At 46.2% G+C, this 21552-nt stretch overlaps 1 protein-coding gene across 8 annotated transcripts in view; it reads right to left on the bottom strand.

Moving 5' to 3' along the window:
- Positions 1-3045: 3045 nt before the first annotated feature.
- Positions 3046-21552, bottom strand: part of LOC121713639 (nuclear receptor coactivator 3-like) — a 76260-nt gene continuing 57753 nt past the window's right edge. For all 8 annotated transcript variants that reach the window (XM_042098404.1, XM_042098410.1, XM_042098409.1 and 5 more), the window contains 17 exons: positions 18375-18566; positions 17800-17886; positions 17314-17454; positions 16972-17119; positions 15295-15896; positions 13670-14883; positions 12431-12548; positions 11930-12148; positions 11436-11669; positions 10582-10687; positions 9896-10064; positions 8861-9211; positions 8271-8372; positions 7600-7846; positions 6531-6711; positions 6094-6265; positions 3046-5488 (listed from right to left, as the gene is read on the bottom strand). In XM_042098404.1, coding sequence (XP_041954338.1) covers positions 5477-5488; positions 6094-6265; positions 6531-6711; positions 7600-7846; positions 8271-8372; positions 8861-9211; positions 9896-10064; positions 10582-10687; positions 11436-11669; positions 11930-12148; positions 12431-12548; positions 13670-14883; positions 15295-15896; positions 16972-17119; positions 17314-17454; positions 17800-17886; positions 18375-18566 — 4295 coding nt within the window. In that variant the 3' untranslated portion in view covers positions 3046-5476. The remainder of the gene's footprint in view (positions 5489-6093; positions 6266-6530; positions 6712-7599; positions 7847-8270; positions 8373-8860; positions 9212-9895; positions 10065-10581; positions 10688-11435; positions 11670-11929; positions 12149-12430; positions 12549-13669; positions 14884-15294; positions 15897-16971; positions 17120-17313; positions 17455-17799; positions 17887-18374; positions 18567-21552) is intronic.

Here is a 21552-nt window from a genome sequence, read left to right as displayed (position 1 = left end):
AACACTGGTCATATGAAAGTACCCTAATGCCAACGTTGTTCCGTGGTATTTGTGGGAGTTTTATTCAGCGACCACCTGGCTGAGTGTTGGACGCGTGTGGTGTGTGTGTGTGTGTGTGTCTCCCTCCCTGAATGCCTGTTCTATAAAACATGCTTGCCATTGTATTTAGGGAGCTGCAAATAGCTAAGTTGTAGGCTATCCGTATGCATGCGTTAGCGGTAGCTGTTACGAACACTGGTTAATCATATGATTAAGTAATGCCGACGTTGTTCCGAGATATTTGTGGGAGTTTTATACAGCGACCACCTGGCTGAGTTTTGGACGCGTGTGGTGTGTGCGTCTCCCTCCCCCTCTCCCTTCGAGCGGGGCGGAGTTGCCATCGCAGTGATATCAGAGCTTTAATAATGAGAGACGTGTTGAATATTAATTCGTGTTAACGTTTATCATGTACCAGACATACCGTGTATGCCTTACTTGTTTAGAGCCGTTTGCTAACGTTATCATTATCAATCCAGTTCAATGGTGGTTCGTCAGCTACCAAACAGAAGTTTGTGTGTGCGTCTGGTCTGTCTCACTCAGTGGGACACACGCATCACAGCGATATGAGAGTGCTGCGCTACCTGAAGGAGAAATTTTAAAACTTTGAGAGATACGTTTTTATACCTTTTTACGTTGATGCCGTTTAGAACAGAAACATCTGACACCACGTTATTTTCCTCTGCTGATTTATGTTCTGTGGTTGACAAATCTGGCAGCTTTTTTTAGAAAAATATAGACATAGAAAAATTGAAACCATGCAGTCTAAAATGACAAATCAAGCACTTTATTTCAATAGCTACTTTTCAGGCTTATTGTTTTCTTAAATTATTTAAATGTGTTGACAAAGGACATTTTGTGATGACACAAAGTTCAATAAATGTTCCTTTTTTAAATTGAGACTTAACATTTGTTATCATCATTTGTGTAATTATGTGTCATTTTTATGATGTAAATTGAGGGAGCAAAATAAAAGCAGTATCGGCTCCAAATATCGGCTCAAGAAAATCGGCAGCCTGTATCGGTCATCGGCTAAGGCTGATGGAAAAAAATCGGTATCGGTACTAAAAAATCCATGTCGGTCGATCCCTAGTCAGAATAACAAGATAGAATAGTATGTCACAATAACGAGATACTATCTCACAATAATGAGATATAATAAATCAGAATTTTTTTTTATGTGGCGCAAACGGGCTTCCATACAAACGGGCTTCTATAGAAGTGCAATCCCAGACAAAGTTTAAGTCGTGTTGATTCCACTGTTCCCATCGATATTCAGGCTGTCTTCCTCAGTCATCTCCATGGTCAATCTGAAACAACACAAAATAAACATCAGCCATTTATTCCTTTTTGAAAATAGGCTAAGTCACAATTTCACTCGTTTTTTTATCATTAATGATCCTGTTAGCGTTATCACTGTTTTCCCAAAATAGTTATTGTGATGGCTGTTTTGCTCAAGCTAAGCTAGTATATTGCTGGAAAATAATATAACCTTACAGTAAAGTTAGGGTAGAATGGGGGAAAACGCCCCCCCCCCCCTCCTATATTTCACAAACTAATCACTAAATGAAGTAAAATGTTGTTGTTATAATTTCTATGCACTATGTTGACAATGGTGATGTACAAGTACCCACCATAAAATGGATGCATGTTCTGTACTTCAAAACTAAAGAAAAATGGATTTTTAGGCAAGTGTTCTAATTTTCAGCAGTCACTAAAACAAAGTTGGCTATTGTCAATATATTGATGAAATATAGTAGCTTGCAATCAATGTATTGATTATATTTTATTGCTCCACAATAGATTTTGTTTACTTTAGTTGTTTACATTTGGTTTTTCTATTAATGCATGAGGGGCATTGCTTTGACAGGGTGGGGGCGTTTTATCCCACCGCTGGGGCAAAACGCCCCTTTTGCACAATTTTTGTTGTTGTTAAAATACTAATTTACTGTTAACTCTGGACAATTTTCATATTTGGTTTATCACGGTCACTCAAAACTAGGATAGCAAATCTACACATATTTAGCTTTTTGTTACACAGTAATATCACATATTCCTTAAAGGGGGCGTTTTCCCCCACCCTACCTTATCAATCGCTCGGCTGCTTGTTGTCTCTGAATAAACCAACAGAGATAAAAAGCAGATAGCCTACCTTGAAAAGTTGGGCTGCGTCCTAGTCCAACCGCAGGCTGGCAAATCATGTCAAAAGATTGATAGTGAGCAAACCAAAAACGTTACTGCTTGGACTACTTCATGCGTGGCAAGAATATGGGGTTGTCTGTTACTGCACTGTTAGATCTGACACAAACAACAATTGACTACTTTTACCACTGCTAGGTAATAATAAAAAATAATGAAACGAGCATATGATCAATATTGAGCCAACTATATCTTCTTTTCCAGCCTTACTGTAGAAATGAAGTGGCCATGGGAACATAGTGCACCCCCATGGTTTCTAAATTTGTGCCATTCCAAAATACCTTTTTTTTTTCTTTAGCAGCCAGTTGACAATGAAGTAGGAAAAGGACAGTCAATTTAGCAGAATCAGCACCTTAATTAATGTCATTACCACCTGGGTCTGCTGTGAAAAAATGGTCCTTTGGCTCATATCCGTAATCCAGGTTTGGGACAAATCAGTGTTTTGTATTTTAAACGCATCTCCTGACTTCCAGTTGAGTTGCGGAAATCGGACCTGGGACAAATCTGTAAACCGGTGATAAAACAGCATTGCTAGCAGAGCTGAAACCTCTATCAGGAGCAGATCTGGCCCACAGTCAGATACCGTATGTCCGCTACAGGCAGATCTAAAGGCTTTTAATGCGGAACCGGCCCAAAGGAAATTGCTATCTGGGTTGGCCACCACATTCATCAAATGCCTTGATATGCTTTGTATGTCTAATGCATATAAAAAACACCATAATTCTAATCCCAAAACAGAGTTAAAGCATTAAAATCCCAAACATTTTAAAAAAGAGGAACATACCAAAGAACACACAGATTGGCAGCTGGTAATGTTTAAATAGAAATTTGTATTTACATCAATATTAACATCGAAGAACAAGAAATAAACGCAACAGTAATTTACATCCTCAAAGTAGAAATATGTTTTCCACATATTTTTTTCTGGTCTTTATCTTACTCTTCAAATCAATTAATGATCAACCATATCAATCCATTCTCGGTTATTGATTTTTTTTTTTCAAACAAGGACTGTAGGGGACAACAAATGTTCTTCTACTTTCTTGAATATACAGTATTCACTTTGAAATAAAAACATCAGACCATTTTTAATTCTAAGCAGTCATTTCAGTGAAATACCTCTGTAAAAATCAAACCAGTTTTGTTAAAATTACAATCCAGCTCAGCTTCTCCACAATAATTAGAACCCTTTTGACCAACGCATAACAGATAACCAATATTTAAATCGACAAACCTAAAAGAGAGCCAGGGGAAATCCACATCATAAAAGGCTTAATCTCCTCTGTTCAAGACAGGAGCACATTATTTAAGTGAAAAAAGAAAATCTTAGAAAAAAACAAGTCTTTATGGGCCTTTTTCACACCAGTCAATCTCAACATTTAGACATTGATTCCAAAAACTACTTATGCAGTTGAAAATACAACAGAAAATCTCTTTGGATTTTGCCTTTTGTCTGTGTTCGTAGGTTCCTCAAAAATATTTTCAAACAAGTATGAAGGCAAGAAATGAAATATAAATTCAGGGAAAAAAAGAGAGAAAATAGTCACCCTCAAATGTCCCAACAGACCTGGAGACCAAAAAAAAGAAAACTATTCATTCAAGGCAATACGATTTTTTCATCCATTGCTTCCTATATCAGATCACATCAGACAAAATAAAAATCAAATAACAAAACTAATAAGTTACTGAGGATACAAGTTCGGAATGGTGTGATTCCTCAGACAGTCCTGGGATCTGAGGCCCTTCAAAATATTTATTTTGGATTTCCTTCCTCAAGCCCCACTACTATCCCCCAGCAGAAACATCTACTTGCTAGTCAACCTCCAGCCTAATGGCAAACTCAATGCTGGTACTCACTGTACTTAAGTACTCATTGTGTCCTCCATCAATATAGATTTATATAGATTTTGTAAATATCATCATTCAATGATTAAAAAGAGATTCTTTGATTCAGCGTTTACACTATACTGCCATTTGAAACTGCACTATTTTCAGAAACTGTTGTTGGATGATTAAAAAAAATGATTTATTGAAACATCAGAAATAAAAAGTGCCTTCCGAAGGGATACAAAGGTGGCTTTTTGAAGTTGTAGTTTACAGAGTTGAAGTTGAAAAAATGCCTTTCTGATTTTAAAACAGCCGTCCACTTTCTCCATGTTTTGACATATTGACAATGAAAGCTGTATTGACCTACAACACGGAATAAGAGACCAAAAAATCATACTTTTAAATATCAAGACTTACAGTCTGTGCAAAAACAGTATGTGACCTACAAAAGCGGATATAGTACATTTTAAGACTATTTACAATTTGTATTCACAGACGAGAGGGAAAAACTCCAATCCTGACATCACATCTAATACTGCAGTACCTTTGAGTAGATGAAGCTCAACATAATGCTTTGTTGAAAACAAAAGCCAAGGGGGAAGATTATTGCTTACATCTGCATAACTAGACAAACTCTGTGCTTTCTGCATTTCCATCTTTTCCTGTCCCCTTCCCCCAAATCAAAACAGACATCCTCATTACCGAGAGGGAAAACTACACCCCTTTTAAAAAAAAAAAAAAAAAAAAAAAAAAAAAACTCTGATTCATTCTCCAATAAGGCTAAAAATGACAGAGAAATATTGCAACAATCCTTTTTGCCATGAGCCAGCTTTTTTTCCCTGTAAAGTGCAATCAACGCCAAATTATTTTCTCTCTGTGTAGTGCCTTGACCCAGCACCAAAAAAACAGGGTGTGCCTTCACAAAACCCCGAGCTGGTCACACACACAGCAAAACATTTATACATTCTAAAATGAATGAGGAGGCTACTTTCTCCTCTGGGTCATTTCGTATATAGGGGCTGTTTCAGTTAAAACGTGTCCTGCTCATATTGTTTGGTCCAGCAGGAACGGCGGCTCTGTGACTCCTCCATACGCTAAGAAACATTGTCAAGAGACTGAAGACCCCACAACACTAGAGATAGCTTCTGAAGACTGATGGCAATACATCTGTATGTATGTGTTTTTATATACAGCTGCATTTCAGTCTCTGCTGTGTGAAAGTCACAGTGTCTAAGATTTACAAACAGGTGTGTGTGTGTGTGTGTGTGTGTGTGTGTGTGTGTGTGTGTGTTATCTGGCCATATGTTTCCAGATGAGGGACCCGGTAGATAGTCATGTAGGCCTGCAAGCACCAGAGTCTCTCCTATATTGGGGTTCACAGTGTCTCCATTCCTGCACAGCACGTGTGAATGTCTCAGCAATATTTCTGTGGAAGGAACGGCAGAAGCACAGAGAAACAGTGAGTGTGTGAGAGTAAGTCTGAAAAGCTTAAACCCCATAACTGATTCATTAACTGAAACATTCCTCACTTTGTCCAACGTGTTCAGTTTATTGCACACTATATATGCTAGACGGGACACTCCATTTACAGTTTTTTATCGGATCCACTCCAAGTGTAGTTCCTATTTCTATATATTCAACAGTGTGACAAATCTGCACAACTGAACTGGCAATAGCAACTGATACTGTGGCTACACTGCCAATGCTAAATGGTAAATGGACTGCATTTATATAGCGCTTTATTCGGCTCCTGCGAGCATCCAATGCGCTTTACATGGTCATGCCTCACATTCACCCATTCACATACTAATGGCGGAGGCTGCCATGCAAGATGCCAACCTGCTCATCAGGAGCACTGGGGTTAAGTGTGTTGCTCAAGGACACTTGGACAGGGTCAGGAGGAGTTGGACTCCAACCAGCAGCCTTCCAGTTGCTGGACGACTCCTCTACCTCCTGAGCCACAGCCACTGCTACACACACCATCACCACTACCACCACTGATGGCACCACCAGCACCACACACATCCTCACCTGATCTGGGCCCATGGGCATCCGGCTCATCATCATTGGGTTCATGTTCATCTGGCCAGGCATCTGGCCCATGTGCCCTCCGCCGCCATTAGCGCCCATGCCCCCGTTCATCATCATGCCGCCGTACTGCCCCCCGCTGCCCTGCTGCCCAAACTGCTGCTGTCCGTACGACCTGGAGAGGAAGAGAGGAGGCAGAGGCCAGAGTCAGGCTGGTATGACCACTACACACAGCCATTCAAATTCATGCTCTAACTAAGCATTATATTGTGGGAAACAAAACCACCTGCATGATTGCCTCTCAACATGCATCCGGACATCCCTTAACCTTTAGGGAGGACCCCAGTTTAACTTTCAATATTTAGACAAAATCACTTTTATGAAAAGGGCAGTTAAGGAGGCGGAAGGAACTCTACTACAAATATGAAGTGCTAGCTCACCCATTGCGACCCATGCCTCCCTGGGCCCAGCCTTTCATGTCGGCCGTCTGGTACATGGGGCCTCCCTGTGGATGCTGTTGCATCATAGGACTCTGTGGAGGACCGAGGCGGCCTGACATCATGGCATTGGGGGGACTAGAACCAGACGGTGCAAATGAGGGCTCACCCTGCTGGCCCATACCTGGAAGACAAAATAAACATTTGCTTTTGAGCTCAATTTCTCCCATCAGATGAAAATAAGATGGAACATTCAATCTTATATTCTCTACAGGTAAGGTTTTAAGGTTCCATTTAAACAGATTGATGAAGAAAATGTACACCTGATGTCTTTTTTGGCTTCCTTTAGGTACACGAATAGTCACATTCTCTCCAAACCCCTGCAATTACATTTGCAAACCAGGAGGTGGCAGCACCATTCCCTACAAGTTGACTTCGAACTCCAACTCAAACGCCACAGCATCAACTCTGAATCCTGAGAGATATGACTCATCTCTCCGAGTGCTCTGCTGTATATTGTGTTGGTTAAACCGTAGCACTTTCTTTTCAAGGACGCCCCAAGGAATCTAAACCCTGAAGGCTACTCCGCTTCACTCATTGAACACACAAGCACTTATCCACTTGACTTAACAGATGATATCAGCTCGCTTCCCCCCTGAGAATATTTCAGGTGTGTGGGACAGAGGAGAGACCTGCTGACCTTCCAAACTCACAAGACTGTAATCAAAGGCTGCTGTATAGCTGCTAGTCCAACTTAAAGGATATGAGGAGAGAATCAGTTGTGTCATTCGCGTGAATCTCTGTGAAATTGTCTTCACAGGGATGTAGAAGAATGACTGACCTGCTTCTTAGTATTACTATTACTATTAGTAGTAGTACTAGTGAACAAACTTCCCTTACTCCTATCAGCCATACTTACACTGCTGTATAATTACATGCATAAAGCAATGGATGACACAAGGTTGTAACTTTATAGATTATAACTTGATGGCACAAGGTTGTAACTTTATAGATTGTATTTATAAAATAGAGAGGATTGAGACAGAGAAATAACCATGAGGCTGTTACTTACCATAATTCCCTCCGTAACCAAACTGCTGTTGTGCGGCCTGGCCCATAGGGGGTCCGCCCATGGGTGCGTCCATGCCCGTGGGAGCAGTGACGTTGGGTGGCGGGCTGAAGCCTCCGGCGGCGGCGGCGGCTGCGGCCGCCTGCTGCTGCTGCTGCTGCTGCATGAGCATCATCATCCTCTGCCTGCGCATCTGCAGCGTCATCATCTCCCGGCTGCGCTGGGCCAGCATCTGAGCGTTCAGGAAGCCCTGCCGACACACGGAGGGAGAGGAGAGAGGGAGGAGAAGAGGGAAAGGAGACAAAAGGAAGATGGGAGGAAAAGAAGAGAAGGAGTAGGAAGGGAGGAGGGAGAAGAGAAGGAATGAGAAGAAGTAAAGGAGAGAAGGAAGAGAGGGATGACAGAGAGTGAGAGTAAAGAAGCAGAGAAGAGGATGAGGAAGAGCTCAGGTGAAGGGTGAAGATTGAGGTGGGGAACAAGAGAGAAAATAGGTTCCTTTTAAAACACATATTCCTCAACGCGCCGACTATCATGCAGATGTTCTCGACACAAACACTTATAAATTGCTTGCCACCACTACTGCACTGTGTATCAGTCTAAACAGTGACAGACACAATCACTGGACTCTATATGGTCAAGTAGGCGCAAAAGTGAGATGAAGTGGTGGGGTGTACCTGGCTGCCCATGCCAGGCTGCATGCCAGGCCTCATGCCTGGGTTGCCTCCACCAGGGTTCTCCATCTTCATGCCCATGCCCTGTCGAGTCTGGTTCATAAACTATGGTGAGAGAACAGACAGAAGAGAGTAGGTCAGATGTGTAATGATCACTCTGTAAACTAGGAGCCGTGTCTCTACTACACTACACAATCATAACAGATCAGCATCACTACTGGTGCCGGTGTTAACATCTGCTACTAAAGTGTAGTAATAATAGTATACGATATGTAACGGATGCCAGCTAGCATAGCTGTGTGTGTGGAACGTTAGTAAACCTCACTCCCCGACCCCTCAAGAGCAGTGCTGGCATGAAAGCTAGCAGCATGGGCTTTTAGCTTGATTGTCAGCACGCACAACTCCCATTCCGAGGTGCTGTTGTTTCGCGGGTTCGAGTCCAGGCATGTACAGGACTGAATCGCGCAGGTTCAACACAATGCAGGTTACACTCGTGAGGGGTTGTGTTTTCACTATAGTTAAGTATAGTGGGTATGCACATGCATTTGCAAACGTGTGTACATTTGTTGGTATGTGTGTGTGTAGATAATCACCTGCTGGCCCTGTAGTCTCTGCTGTAGCTGCAGCCTCATGGGTTTGGTGGCGCTCATCATCCGTGGCCTCATCATGTTGGCGCGGGGGTGTCCCATGCCCCCCATGGGCCCCATGCCCGCCATGCCGCCCCCCATGCCAGGGAAGCTGCCCTGCTGGCCCATTTGATTCATCATGGGCCCGTACCCGCCCGGCGGAGGCTGGCCCTGCATGGGGGTGCCGCCGTACCCCGCGGGCATGCCGCCCATGGAAGGGGGGCCGGGGTATCCCTGGCCATACATGGGCTTCTGGTCCATTACCATAGAAGGGTCTTGGCCAGGGAAAGGCTCGGATGGAGCCTCCGGTCCCTGACTCTGTTCGAATGAGAGAGAGTGAGAAAAAAAAATTAGAGACAAAGAGACTACGAAAAACTCTTCTGGCAATTCACAGTGACAACATTCTGATGTATGACACCAGAACATGGTCCTGAAAACATTAATAACATAACAGACAATTAGTTAAAACCCTTGTTTCCTTCTGAAATGAGTCCCAGCTTTGTTCTGTGTCCTCTGTGATTAACTGAGCATGCAGCCTCTTTGGATCTCAGTGTCTGTTTTCCCTCATCTCTCCAAGTGTTTATGAGTTCTGTCATTTAGTTCTCCAAAGAGGATATAATTGGTAGGGCTGTTTAATGTTAAACTCAGGCTCAGTCTGAAAAAAAGTCTGAGTGAGTGTGTATTGTGTGCGTGCATTTTTCTATGTATATTCATGTATATTTAGTTTCTATCTGCTTGTGTAAACATGAGAACATATATTTCTATATGCTTGAGTTTGCATTGACATGTTTGATTGTATGTCTGTGTGTGTGAGTGTGTATGGGTGTGTGTAATTTTCTATGCATGTATATTATTTAGTTTTCGCTTGTGTATATGAGTGTAACATGAGAACATTTCCATATGCTAGAGTTTATATTGACATGTTTGAATGTTTGAATGACTGTACTGTGTGTGTGTGTGTGTGTGTGTGTGCGTGCGTGTGTGTGTGCGTGCGTGTCTAACCTGACTGATGAGGTCAGGGATGCCCAGGGCGCGGTCGATCTCCTCCAGGGCGATGACGTCGGTGTTGAGCAGCGAGTCCAGCTGGTCCAGCAGAGCCCGCTCGTCACTCTGACCCTCACTAGTGGACGGAGGGACCAGCAGCTCATCCAGACTGCTCCCAAACTGACGCCTAAACCACGCACACACACAGATAGGATATCAGTCATCAATTCAAGTGATTAATAAGTACAGCAGTACAACAGAGAAATACCTAGACACATATACAGACAGATGCACGCACACACACACACAGGAGGAGACAAAAACACTCACACAGACAAGCACACAGACAGGCAAACAAAAAGGCAGACACACAGATAGACACACACACACACACACACACACACACACACACACACAAACACACACAGAGTGTTCCCAAATAGCCATGGCACATTCACACCACGATGAGAGAAAACACAGATGGCCACTATACTGCCAGCTAAATCTACACGTAGAGTGGGGAGCAGAAGCTAGCAGCAAGGGGGCGTGATTGAAGGATCACACACTCAATCAACAGACAGACAGACACACACACACACACACACACACACAAACACACACACACAGGCTGCTTCTTCCTCTTCCCCCTGAGGGCTTCTTGCTTAATAAGGTGACCCAGTTCAGCACAGTGCTTGTGCAATTACCTGTTGTTGTCCATTCCCATCATATTGTCTGACCAGGAGGGTGATTGGCTGGGTGGACACTGCGGGTTGAACTGATGATTCATCCCCATACTCATTTCATTGGAACCTGTCGACAGACAGAGCGAAGATGTTTATATGGCTTCTTATGAGTTATTTCAATAAAACCATCACAAAATGCTGTAACTGCTGCCACTTTTTAGCTGTATATTTAGATGCATGAATACCTTGCACTGCTCACTCACTCACACACACACACACACACACACACGCACGCACATAACCATTACTCATAGCCATTTCTAGCTCCACTTCATCACTGTAAGACACCAATTAGCATTTAACACTCTGAATATAGTTAATCTTTTAGATTCGTGGGAATCACTACCATAATATGTTATCATCACACAATCAATACAGAAACCATTACGCTTGCCCGCTCCCCCACTCAATTCCCAAACCAACACGATCACATGAATGTGCTTAAGCTTCATTTATGCTTCTGCGTAGAATCAACAGCGTAGCCCCGCAGAGCCCTCTGTGTCGCCGTGTACTTCCTCTGAGGCCTACGCTGTCACCTGACTTTTACCTCCAAAAAACTGTAACTTCGCGTTGAGGCGACACAGACCGCAAGGGCTGTGATTGGTCAACTTGCCCTGTGTGTTTATGGCGGTGTGCTCCAGCAGTCTACTGTGGGTAGTAGCAACATGCTAGTTCGCTTCTGCAGATATACTCTGACATATTTTTGGTTACAATGACGGGGATATTCGATTGTACAGTGTCTATTTGTCAGTAAAGTTTTGAAGTCAGCATTTCGCCAGCAAGCCCCCCCCCCCCCCACACACAAAAATACACACCCATATCCATGAGCTGTTGCTGTAGCATGGATCTGGTGCCAGGCACGCTGTTGGATCGGCTGACCATGGGGCCTCCCATCATAGCCTTGGGGTTGTATTCCATGCCTGGGGGGCGCACCATGGAGGGGGGGCCGCCGGCCGAGCCCACAGGGCTGGCACTCGAGTGGGGCATCCAGTCCCCAGACCCCCCCATGGGGGAGTTCTGTGGAACTGACATGCCGCGGTTCATCATTCCTGGAGGGACACAAAACGCAGACGCACCCACGTTACTCGTAGGGGAACACCTGCTGGACAATGATCAAAGATTTTAGAGCATAGCGCTCAAGAATCTTTGAATGGACAGGGAAGAAGAGAAGGTGAATGGAGGAAGAGAGAGGTTGTAGGAGAGCAAAGCAACAGAGAGGTCATGGCCATAGAGAGGGAATGAAGGAGAGAGAGGGAGAGAGAGAGAGAGAGAGAGAGAATGGGGTAAAGAAATAACTAAATCAGTTTACTTGTTCCAACGCCTCGCGGACACACACCCATGTTCCCGGGGAAGTCGCCGGGCGTCCCCATCATACGCTGCCCGTCCAGGCTCTCCTGCTTGATGGGCATGGGGCAGGGGGCACTCCGTCTTCCCGCCACTCCCCCGGCGCCCGCCAACTTCCCGTCCACAGACATGGCTCTCTGGAAGGGGGCTCTGCCACCTGGCCCGAGTGCTGGGCTCCTAACGCCTGACACATGAAGCAGAACAATTAGAAACGTGAACTCCATGCACAGTACTTTTCCAGTGGAACTTTGAGTAAGTGAGAAGAAAATAAAGTAATGAAGCATAGTACATAAATAAAGTACATACTACTTTAGGGCTACACTGTGTCGTTCAAAGTTGTTCAAAAAGTTAAATCTGGATCAGAATAAGAATGATCAGAAAGAATGAATGTATCCATGGATTAGAAGAGAGGTCCATGTGTAAGAGCTTTGTCAGTGATCCGTGCGTACTTAAGAGGGCATGTTACCTTGTGCACCATCGTCAGGAAACCCTTGTGGCTTGTTTCCTCCATCACCGGCTACTCCTCCCATGCCCTGATCTGGGTGGAACTCCCCGGAGTTCTTCAATCCCAGGAAAGAATCCAGCTGAAGCACACACACAGATATACACACACAATGAATAAAGACATAGAAGTCTTAACCTACAACTAGCCGCCCTTTGTCACCAATTACACTGGTGTTACTGAAAATGGTATATAATAAATTCCAATGACTGTATATATAGAGATGGACATCGTAGCTCCATTCAGTTATGCAATGTGCTGTCCATTCAAATATACGGTCATTGACATATTTAAATCCATTAATAATTTCCAATTCACCTGCTTGTATCCCATTCTACATTACAGCTAATTTTGAGGCAATTCTATATGTCTATGGCACCGCCGTATACATTTTATAACATTTCCTCAATTTCCATATTTTACGTCAGAGAATCAATGTTCTCCGATTGCAGCCCTCTCCAGAGCTGTGATTAGTGCCAGTAATTCTGCTTGGCTGGGAGGCAGCTGGGGTACCGTCAGCACCTCATGGATCTCAAATGAGTCTGCAGCTGCTTTAATCAGCGCTCACCTGGTGGGAGCTCGAGCCAGGTTGGAACAAAGTAATTTCACACCGCAGCGCGAAGCCTACCTGAGAGAGAACTGTGGCCAGTTTCATTTCTTAAATAGAAATCATCAGCAGCAGCTGCCGTGACGAGTAACCATAGAAACAGTCCGCATTGGTGAAATGTTGCCAAATTACACCATCAACGCACTCAACGCACTCAGAGGCCAAGCACCTGTAAGCTGATATGCCAGCCCTCCTCAGTGTTTCAGCGCTGGACATTAATGTTACCACCCTGTCCTCTCTACTAGTCACAGGAAGTAAACAACAAACATACACCTCAATTTATCAATGAATCAGACATCATTGTCAAAGGGATCTTTGACCCCTGGTGTTTGTGTGTGTTTCTGGGTTTTTTGTGTGTATGTTTCTGGTGTTTGTGTGTACAGTATGTGTGTATGCTTCTGGTGCTTGTGTGTGTATGCTTCTGGTGTTTGTGTGTGTATGTGTGTATGTTTCAGGGGTTTGTGTGTGTGTGTCTGTGATTTTTTTTTTTTTTGTGTATGTTTCTGGGATGTGTGTGTGTGTGTATATATGTTTCTTGTGTTTCTGTGTGTATGTGTGTGTTTTTCTTGTGTTTGTGTGTGTGTGTGCCTCTTCACCTCGTCAGATGGTTCAGACTTTATCTTGCCCTCCATGCTCTCTGCTGCGGGGCCGGAGCCCAGGGCCCCGGGGGGCCCCTTCCCCTCCAGCTCCTCAGGCTTTGGCTTGACGTCAGCGGCCTCTTTGGCATCGTCCTTGTTGAGGAGGTAGTGGAGCAGCGCGTGGGTCTTCTCCTTCTTGGGGCTGTGCTGCTCCTGCTTTGACTCAGCCGCGCCGGCTCCCGGTCCTCCGGCCCCTGACAGAGGTGCCGTCCCCGACCCGGCCATACCACCAGCAGCAACCCCGCTGAGGTCTCCTGCCGCTGCTGCTGCTGCCGCTGCCGCTGCTGCTGCGGCGGCCTCATGCGGCGTGGGGATCTTGCCGGTGGCTTCGGCGGTGATCTTGGCCACCTCGTCGGGCGTGTTGCCGTTCTGCAGCAACTTGTGCAGGATCTTGTGCTTCTCCTGCAGCGAGGCCGTGTAGTGGGACGAGCCCAGAGCCAGCGAGCCCGTTCCACCGCCGCCCGGCATCGCTGGGTTGGAGGAGGACGAGGAGACGCCTGTGGAGGAGGGACTGGTCATGCACCCGCCTGTCTCCTTGCCCTCAATGCCGGCCGGGTTGTTGGCATTGGGCCCCGATGGGGGTCCGGGGGGCCCCGGCGGCCCGCTTCCCACCCCGAGACCGAGCTCCTCCGTGGGAGAGGTGAGCAGCTGGAGCAGCTTCTTATGGCCCTTACTATCAGGCACTCTCCTAGGCACCTCTGTGGACGAGGCCCCCGTCTCTCCGCTCCCATCCGGCCCTGGCTCCTTGTTGTTCCCCCCGGCGGCTTGGCTGTCTGGCCGCTCGGACCCGCCGCTCTCGTTAGGGTGCGTGGGGTGGCCGTGGTGGTGGTGCAGGGGGTGGTGGTGGTCCCCTGGCCCTGACCCGAAGGCCGCCCCTGGGCTCTTGGAGTCACCGTGGCCTGGCGCAGCTGGAGGCTTGCAGGCCTGGCTGGACTGGGCTGCAGCGGCCGCAGCAGCAACGGCAGCAGAGGAGGAGGAAGAGGAGTGGATGCTGGGGGAGCTGTCGGGTTTGTGGGCAGGCGAGGCCGCGGTCAACGCTGAGGGCAGAGAGGCCCCCACGCCCTCGCTGATGGCCTGCAGCGCGTTCAGAGAGCTGCTGGAGAAGGACGTGGTGCCTCCACCTCCACCGAGGCCACCGCCTCCACTGCCTGGACCCATGGGGGAGTGCATGCCTGAAAGAGGAAACAAGAGGGCCATACTTGATCAAACTCATAAATATACCATTCACAATTATACAGGCCTATCATACAGTAGCTCACTGCTGCAGCATTCGGTTTTACATATGCCTTCTAAGCCCTGTCTATATTGTATAGGCTACATAACATATACTGAATACATCATTTAGTTTTATTCCCAATGTATAGCCACTGGTTGGACAAAATTGTTTTGCTGTAAACAGTTTTACTAAATCAATTTAGTCAAATGACTAATGTATGTCATGCAAAACTTTTCTGGAAACAAATCTGTCAGCAAATCAAAGCTGAAATTAATTTAGGACACCAGTCGTTTCATCTCTCTCTCTCTCTCTCTCTCTCTCTCTCTCCTCATGCCAAACTGGGTTCCCATCATCCCATCCTGCTTACCTCCCGGGGAGAACTGGCTGGCACCCATCTTGGGGCTGCCTTTGTTGCGCGGTGACATGAGCAGGCTCTGCTGCGGCCCGTTCATGCCGGGGCTGCCGGCGGGGCTGTTCATGCCGGCCAGGCCGTAGCCGCCACTGGCCTGGAATGGCGGCTGCTGATGGCCCTGCTGCATGCCGGGCCCAGGGTGACCCATCTGATTCATCTGGTTCATCTGATTCATGGGATTCATCTGATTCATTTGATTCATCTGATTCATCTGGTTCATTTGACTCATCTGATTCATCTGGTTCATTTGACTCATCTGATTCATCTGATTCATTTGGTTCATCTGCATCATCCTGTTGCCCATGTTGCCCATGCCCCCTCCGGGGCCTGCGTTGCCCCCGTACCCGCCGCCCATCTGCCCCATTTGCCCCATGTGACCCATGTGGCCTTGCTCGTTCATCCCGTAGCCTCGGTTCATGCCCATGCCGCCCATCCCCATGCCCCCACCAGGCCCCATGTTCATCTGGGCGTTGGGGTTGGCATTGCCCATGCCCTGCTGCCTCATGCCCCCCTGCATCATGCCACCTGGCTGGCCCGGGCGACAGCCACCCTGTTCCCTGTGGAGAGAGGAAGAGCAGCAAGGGTCAGGTAGGGCTTGAAAGGATGAGGGGTGGGGTGGTGGGGGGTTATTGCTCCCTTAGGAAAATATTGGGACAAAAGCATTCACATTCTAAAACTACCATTCCTTTTGACTTAATGACCGCAATACATTGTTATTGTTAGCAATCTGTCATTGTTAGCAATTATGATGACATTAGACCATTCCCTTTCATTTTTGTAAAATATATTTTCTTAAACAGATCAGCCACTAGGGTCAGGCATTTGCAGTGAAGTGAGAGGTAGCTCCACCATCAGATTCTTAACAGGCAAAGCCATAGGGCTTTTCTCAATATGCGTTCTTTTCTATACTTGTGTTCTCATGAACTTGAAAATCGTTCTGAAACGTCATCAAATCACTGCCGAAGTACTGTTCCAATTCACAAGTTCGCATTTATTCAAGAACGCATAACATTCCCGGAAGTGTTCTCGAATCGTTGGTTTTATCAAGGATGCATCGGGTGGTGACTTGGTGGCTTGAAGATTCCACAATGCATTACGTCAGCTCAGCCGTGACACTCACATGAGAGAAATGGCAGCATTGATACATAATAGGCCTACCTATCATAATTGCTGCAACAATCCGATCCATGTTTAAGCTATAAACGGTAGGCTACAGGCTTCACAACTAACGTTAATCATAACTGTCACTTAAACTGCGAACTTCAAATGTTGTTCCCGCCATCGGCAAGTGAATATATTGTTATTAATATTTAATAAAAAAAAATCAATGAGAAACAAACTTAAACAAGCTGGTGAATTATATATTTTATTGTAAATGTCAGAAATACTGGGTAGACCAATAGAGCAATAGGTAAATGACTAGACTCCCGAGCTGTTCCGAGAGAAGCTGCCGTTGGCAAGAACGCTGCTGTCTCAAACTGCAAATTGAGTGTCCTGTGTCCTCGCGTTCTCCAGAGTCTGGACTCACGATCTTAACTTTTCAAGTTCGAACTTTCAAGAACGGGAGACCTTACTTTAGCATACTTTGTATTGAGAAAAGCCCATAGAGTGTGTTGAGTTCTAGGCCCATACCTCTGGAGGAGGTGTGTGGAGATGAAGCCTTGGGGCTCATTGGTGATGGGGTGGCGGAACATTTTGCTTTTGGTCTGAGCCGTGACTGGCGTGCCGTCGGAGAGGGAGAAGCGGTACAGGGGGGTCTCAGCGTGGCCCTGGAGGTAGGCTGGAGCAGGAGAGATGGGGAGGGGTAAAGGACATGATCACACAGAGAGTTACTACAAGGATAGCTTAACCTACAACATTGTGCTGTAACTTTGTATTTGTACATAAGTCTGACTCTCAATAATAACACACAACCTTGATATGTATTACTTGTCATTGCACTTTATAAATGCAGTTGCACCGAGCTGCACCTACCCTCGTGATAGTGGCGCTTATGGGACCATGGCTGGCCGTCGCTGTGATGGATGAACATCTGGATGCATCTGCGCAACAGGTCCTCCCAGCCTGGACGCATAGTGGCCCGCAGGGAGTTCTGATCGATCTGGATCAGCTTCCCTGGTTTTGGGATACACAGGAGCAGAGAGAGAGAGAGAAGAAATAACAATTATGCATGATATACATGTAATACAACTTCTCTTATTTATAAGTTTTTGGCATCTTCTTGAGATTTCCTGGAAATGTTGCTCTGTCAAAATATGTCTTGTCTTGTCCCATATGTGTGCTGCTGAAATTATTAGGCAATATTGCTGAGCGGTCTACTATGCTGGCCTCTGATTGGCAGGCTCCTGAGGTGCTGTCTAGTATGGTGTGCTGTGGTTGGCTGATGCTGCGGTGTGCTCGTCTGTGCTGGGTTCTAAATGGCCACAGGGCTTGTGTGAGGGCGAGGTGTGGACGTCTCACCTGACAGCTCGTGCTTGGTGTTGAAGCTCTCGATCCTCTCCATGGCAGTCACGCGCCGGGCCACGCAGATCATACAGGACTGCAGGTCTGAGAAACACAGACACACACACGCACAAAACAGTCAAAAACACACCGCCTGGTCAGGGAGAACACGGAAAACACCAACGGACACAAAAAAGGTGGTGGTGTTGCAACTGTGAATGTGTTTGGTGCCAGACAAACAAACAAATAAGGGTCCGCAGCAAATAAACAGGCTGCTATAACTGGGTGTTGAAAGCTACTGGAGGTGCTGGGGGAAGATTAAGACACACAGAGACCAGAATCTGGACATCAGGTCGGAGGGGCAGAGGTAGCGGACAGCAACATGTGAACCTGGCCTGTGAGCTCGAGGTGACAGAGTGCAAAGTGTGAAAGTGGCTGTTTGTGAGTGTGTGTGTGTGTGTGTGTCTTTTGACTTTTCCCTCTTCATCATAGCCTTGGGTAATGTGAGGACAATACATTCAACATGATATCTGAGTATTTATGTACAGTATGTGTGTGTGTGTGTGTGTGTGTGTGTGTGTGTGTGTGTGTACCTTCTCCCTCCTCCATCATGGCTTTGGGTTGTGTGAGGGCGAAGCACTGCATGATCTCGTAGCGTGGTGCTCCGCCCGGCGTCTCCTCCGAGGGGCCATGTCCATGGGCGTGGCCAAACTTCACCAGCATGCGACAGTTGAACGTGTGGCTCTTCTGACGCGGCGCCTCATCGCCCCACGACACACCATTCACTACAAAACACACAACACACACACACACACACACACACACACACACACAAACACCATGAGTAAAAAGTACATGCCAAAAAACATTACGATCTAATAACTGTAGTCTTTAAGCCAGAATACATGAGAAAACAAACTGCAGTTTGTGAAGGAATTCACAGTTTGTTTTTAGACACAAATAAAACAAATTTAGGTGGAAAATACTTCAGCTGCAGAGTCCAGTGTCTACAACAACCTCCACGTCAACATAAACAGAGTTCAGTCGACATGGAAACTATTCCAGACATACAGAGCTCATACAGGATTTAAATACACAAGCATACTGGTACACTGGCACATTTACATAATCACATAAACTCATGCACAAGCAACCACATGCGCGCGCACACACACACACACACACACGCCCCTACACAAACACCGACACACAAGTTAAATATTCAAAATGCAACTGTGTGTATAGTTGTACACACAGTGGCACTCCTATAAACACACACACACGCGCACACACACACACACACACACACACACACACACACACACACACACACACACCACACAACACACACACAGAATGTGCCCTTGTCTGAGAGTTTCATGGCTCATCTTTGGGCTGTAACTGAGAGGTCTATAAAGAGAAACTGAACCAGCCATTACAGCTGCCTCCCCCTCCCTCCCCCTCCACTGCCGCTAGCCCCACAGACAAACAGAAAGAAAAAGCAGCATCTCCTCCTCTTCTGATGGCCCAGTTAATGAGGCATAGGATTAATGCAGCCGACGACTCGATTTCCGATACCCTAGCACGCAGAGTGGGAGGAAGGGCAGAGGCCGCCACAACGTTCCTATCCATTCTCATTAGGAACCTGGGACTCTTCCACACTCACACGTACATACACTACACACTACACACACACACACACACACACACACACACACAGAAAGGTGTCACCTTTAGCCACCACTAGTAGTCTTCACACTTCAACATAACCAACATTTACCCAAGGCAAATCACCGGCCTGTTTTATTGATATTGACTTGAGCTATACTGACGAGTCACTTAAAACAGGCCTGGAGGGGCCAATGCCTCAGGCTACTCATCGCCTCCATCTGTCCGGAGATCCACCGCAGCCCAGAGTGGACGGCTTATTAGTCAGCATCAGCTCCTGGGGTGAGAACCTCACATCCACACATCCTCGTCGCAAACACAAACTAACACCGAACATACTGGACACACTTTTATCCTGTTACCCAACACACGGCAGGGTGGGAGGCAGAGGGGAGGGGGCTGTAGATGTCGGGGAGGAAGGAAGGAGGGAGAAGAGGAGGAAGAGAGAGGATGGAACTAAGAGAGGAGAGATTAAGGTCCGTAAGAAAAAGAGAGAGGAAGGAAGATGGATAAATCTGAGAGAGAGGGAGAAAGAGAGGGGGAGAATGTGAAGGAAGATAAACCGAGGATGTTTTTTTTTTTCTTTTTAAAAGGCGAGACTGGGAAACGAGGAGTCAATGACACATGTTGGAGCTGGGGGGGTCTGCTGAGGAGTTAATCACACAGCTGCCAAGACCCAGCAAACAAATTCATAATTAATGAGATTTATAAATAGCCACAGCAATGTGCGCGCACACACACACACACACACACACACACACACGGTCCCTGTTGGAGGACCAAAGCACATCAAGCTAAACACACAAATCAGACACATCATGCACACACACACACACACACACACACACACACACTCAGAGGCTCCCTGTTGGAGGACCAAAGCACGTCAAGCTAAACACACACACATACACACAAAACAGACACAACACATACACACACACAGGCAAACCTCATCAGCACAAATAAAATAAGCTCAAAGGGGCTTTGACACACTGTGCAGCAGTGCAATGAATCATATCCATACACACGCACAGGCAAAAAATAATAAGCAAAACAGAGCCATACTATGAATGCAAATGCAGACACTCGCACGACACACACAGACTACACCTGCACACACTCACTTCCACCTGCAAGCTAGTGGCCCGCAAGGCACAACTACTCTCATAACACTGCTATATTACTTACTAAATTGCTTTATTTTTTTTCCATTTCATTTCTTTTTTTCTTTACATGTTGTCTGGTTTCCGCCACCAAGCTTTCACTGCACTATGCTGTGTCAAACAAGGCTGTGCCAAGCAAAGCTGAAATGTCCTCATCTAGAAAGACTTTTCAAGTCACGCTGACCTATGTAGAGTCCAGGCTCAGAGGCAGTAACACCCTTAAGCTTGCTGGTTCCACCCTGCATAAGCTACTGATGACCTTGAGCATCTAAAGGCAGGTGGACTGGACATTACCTGTCACATATGAATATTACAACCAACATGTTGTGTGCTTCCTAATCGTCAAGCTGAATTCAACTTCACACATACAGTACCTAGGCTGCAGAGCACATCCACACGGGCAACTCTAAAAACTATCGTACACACCCAAACACAGTACACACTTCCACTCATGTCTCTCTCTCTCACACACACAGACAGACACAGACACATACACACACGGAGAGCTGTATCACTGACAGGGTAGTGGCACAGAGCTAAGAGGAGGGGAGGAACCTGCTGCATAATTCAGGAGGATCAGGCAGGCACGTCGTTTCCATCTGACTGAGGAGGGGCCTGAATAAAAACACAGCAATTGTTTCCGCACTTGTCTGGACCGCTTTGAGTGACGCACCGCTCCACTCCACTCCAGCTCGTTTGTGTGTTTGTACACAACACATGTCAGTGTGTGTGTGTGTGTGTGTGTGTGAATACAGAGTATAGAGTGCATTTCTGAGAAATGACAGTGTCTTTGTGTATGTGTCAATGTCTATGCCAAGACAGGGTGCATTTGTGTGGAATGACAGAATGTCTTTGTGTGCATATGAAGACAGGGTGCATGTGTGTGAAGTAACAGGGTGGGGTTTGTGTGTGTGAGAGGGAGAGAGAGAGAGAGAGAGAG

This window comes from Alosa sapidissima, chromosome 7, assembly GCF_018492685.1.
Source record: "Alosa sapidissima isolate fAloSap1 chromosome 7, fAloSap1.pri, whole genome shotgun sequence".
Taxonomy (NCBI): Eukaryota; Metazoa; Chordata; class Actinopteri; order Clupeiformes; family Clupeidae; genus Alosa; species Alosa sapidissima.
Note: the sequence above shows the minus strand (reverse complement) of the source record. Positions and strands in the feature narration are given on the sequence as shown.